Source organism: Tenrec ecaudatus, unplaced genomic scaffold (genome assembly GCF_050624435.1).
Source record: "Tenrec ecaudatus isolate mTenEca1 unplaced genomic scaffold, mTenEca1.hap1 Scaffold_151, whole genome shotgun sequence".
Classification (NCBI taxonomy): domain Eukaryota; kingdom Metazoa; phylum Chordata; class Mammalia; order Afrosoricida; family Tenrecidae; genus Tenrec; species Tenrec ecaudatus.
This window is the reverse complement of record NW_027457998.1, coordinates 241,159-242,184: the sequence shown is the minus strand read 5'-3', so window position 1 is coordinate 242,184 and position 1,026 is coordinate 241,159. Positions and strand designations below refer to the sequence as shown.

Below are 1,026 nucleotides of genomic sequence, written 5' to 3'. Positions count from 1 at the left end.
TGAGAATTTTAGAACATATTGGGATTGTCAATGATTACATCTTGCTTGCATGCACAATAAGTGCCCATGGAAGCAGAAGTCAAGAGATCAAGTGAACCATGACAGTAGATAAATCTGCTTCAAAAGACATCTTGAAAGTCTTGAAAAGCACCCCGCCCCTTCTGCCAGATGCCCCTCCCCTTGCGCCGGCCGCCCCTCCCCCAGCGCCAACTGTAACTTTCGCTCCCTTCAGCGCTGTCCTCTTGGAGCTCCGAGCTGCCCGAAGCCAGCGCAGCCACCGCCCTCTCGCCACCGTCATGATCATCTACCGGGACCTCATCAGCCGAGATGAGCTGTTCTCTGACGTGTACAAGATCTGGGAGATCACGGGCGGGCTGTGTCTGGAAGTGGAGGGCACCATGGTCCGCAGGGCCCAAGGCCACATCTATGACGCGCTCATCGGCGGCAACGCGTCCGCCGAAGGCCCCGAGGGCGACGGGCCCGAGCACAAGGTGGTCACCGACGTGGACATCGTCATGAACCATCACTTGCAGGAGACCAGCTTCACCAAGGAGGCCTACAAGAGGTACATCAAGGACTACATGAAATCCCTCAAAGGCAAGCTGGAGGAGCGGAAGCCGGAACGCATGAAGCCCTTTATGACCGGGGCTGCCGAGCAGATCAAGCACATCCTCGCCAATTTCAAGAAGTACCAGTTCTTTCAGGGCGAGAACACGATTCCCGACGGCATGGTGGCCCTGCTGGACTACCGCGAGGGCGGCGGGACCCCGTACATGATCTTCTTCAAGGACGGCTTAGAGATGGAGAAGTGCTGACAGTGGGCAACGCACGACCGACCGCCCGACCGCCCCTCCTCCTAGCTGTCTGCGGTCCGCCCACACGACACCAGGACCGAGACAAACGGAACTGATGCCATCATGAGCTCTGCGTCGACTTGTGACCTTGACTTGGAGCGGTGACCTTGATTTTTTGGAGCAGAGGCTTTTTTTTTTTTTAAGAAAAAAACACAAAAAATGTCGTGTAGGT

The 1,026-nt window shown here is 56.0% G+C and overlaps 1 protein-coding gene across 1 annotated transcript; it reads left to right on the top strand.

Annotated features, from left to right (window-relative positions):
* The first annotated feature begins 296 nt into the window (after window positions 1-296).
* Window positions 297-815, top strand: LOC142436103 (translationally-controlled tumor protein-like). Its single transcript, XM_075540006.1, has one exon. It carries the CDS (start codon window positions 297-299, stop codon window positions 813-815), a length of 519 nt encoding a protein of 172 aa, XP_075396121.1.
* Window positions 816-1,026: the final 211 nt, after the last annotated feature.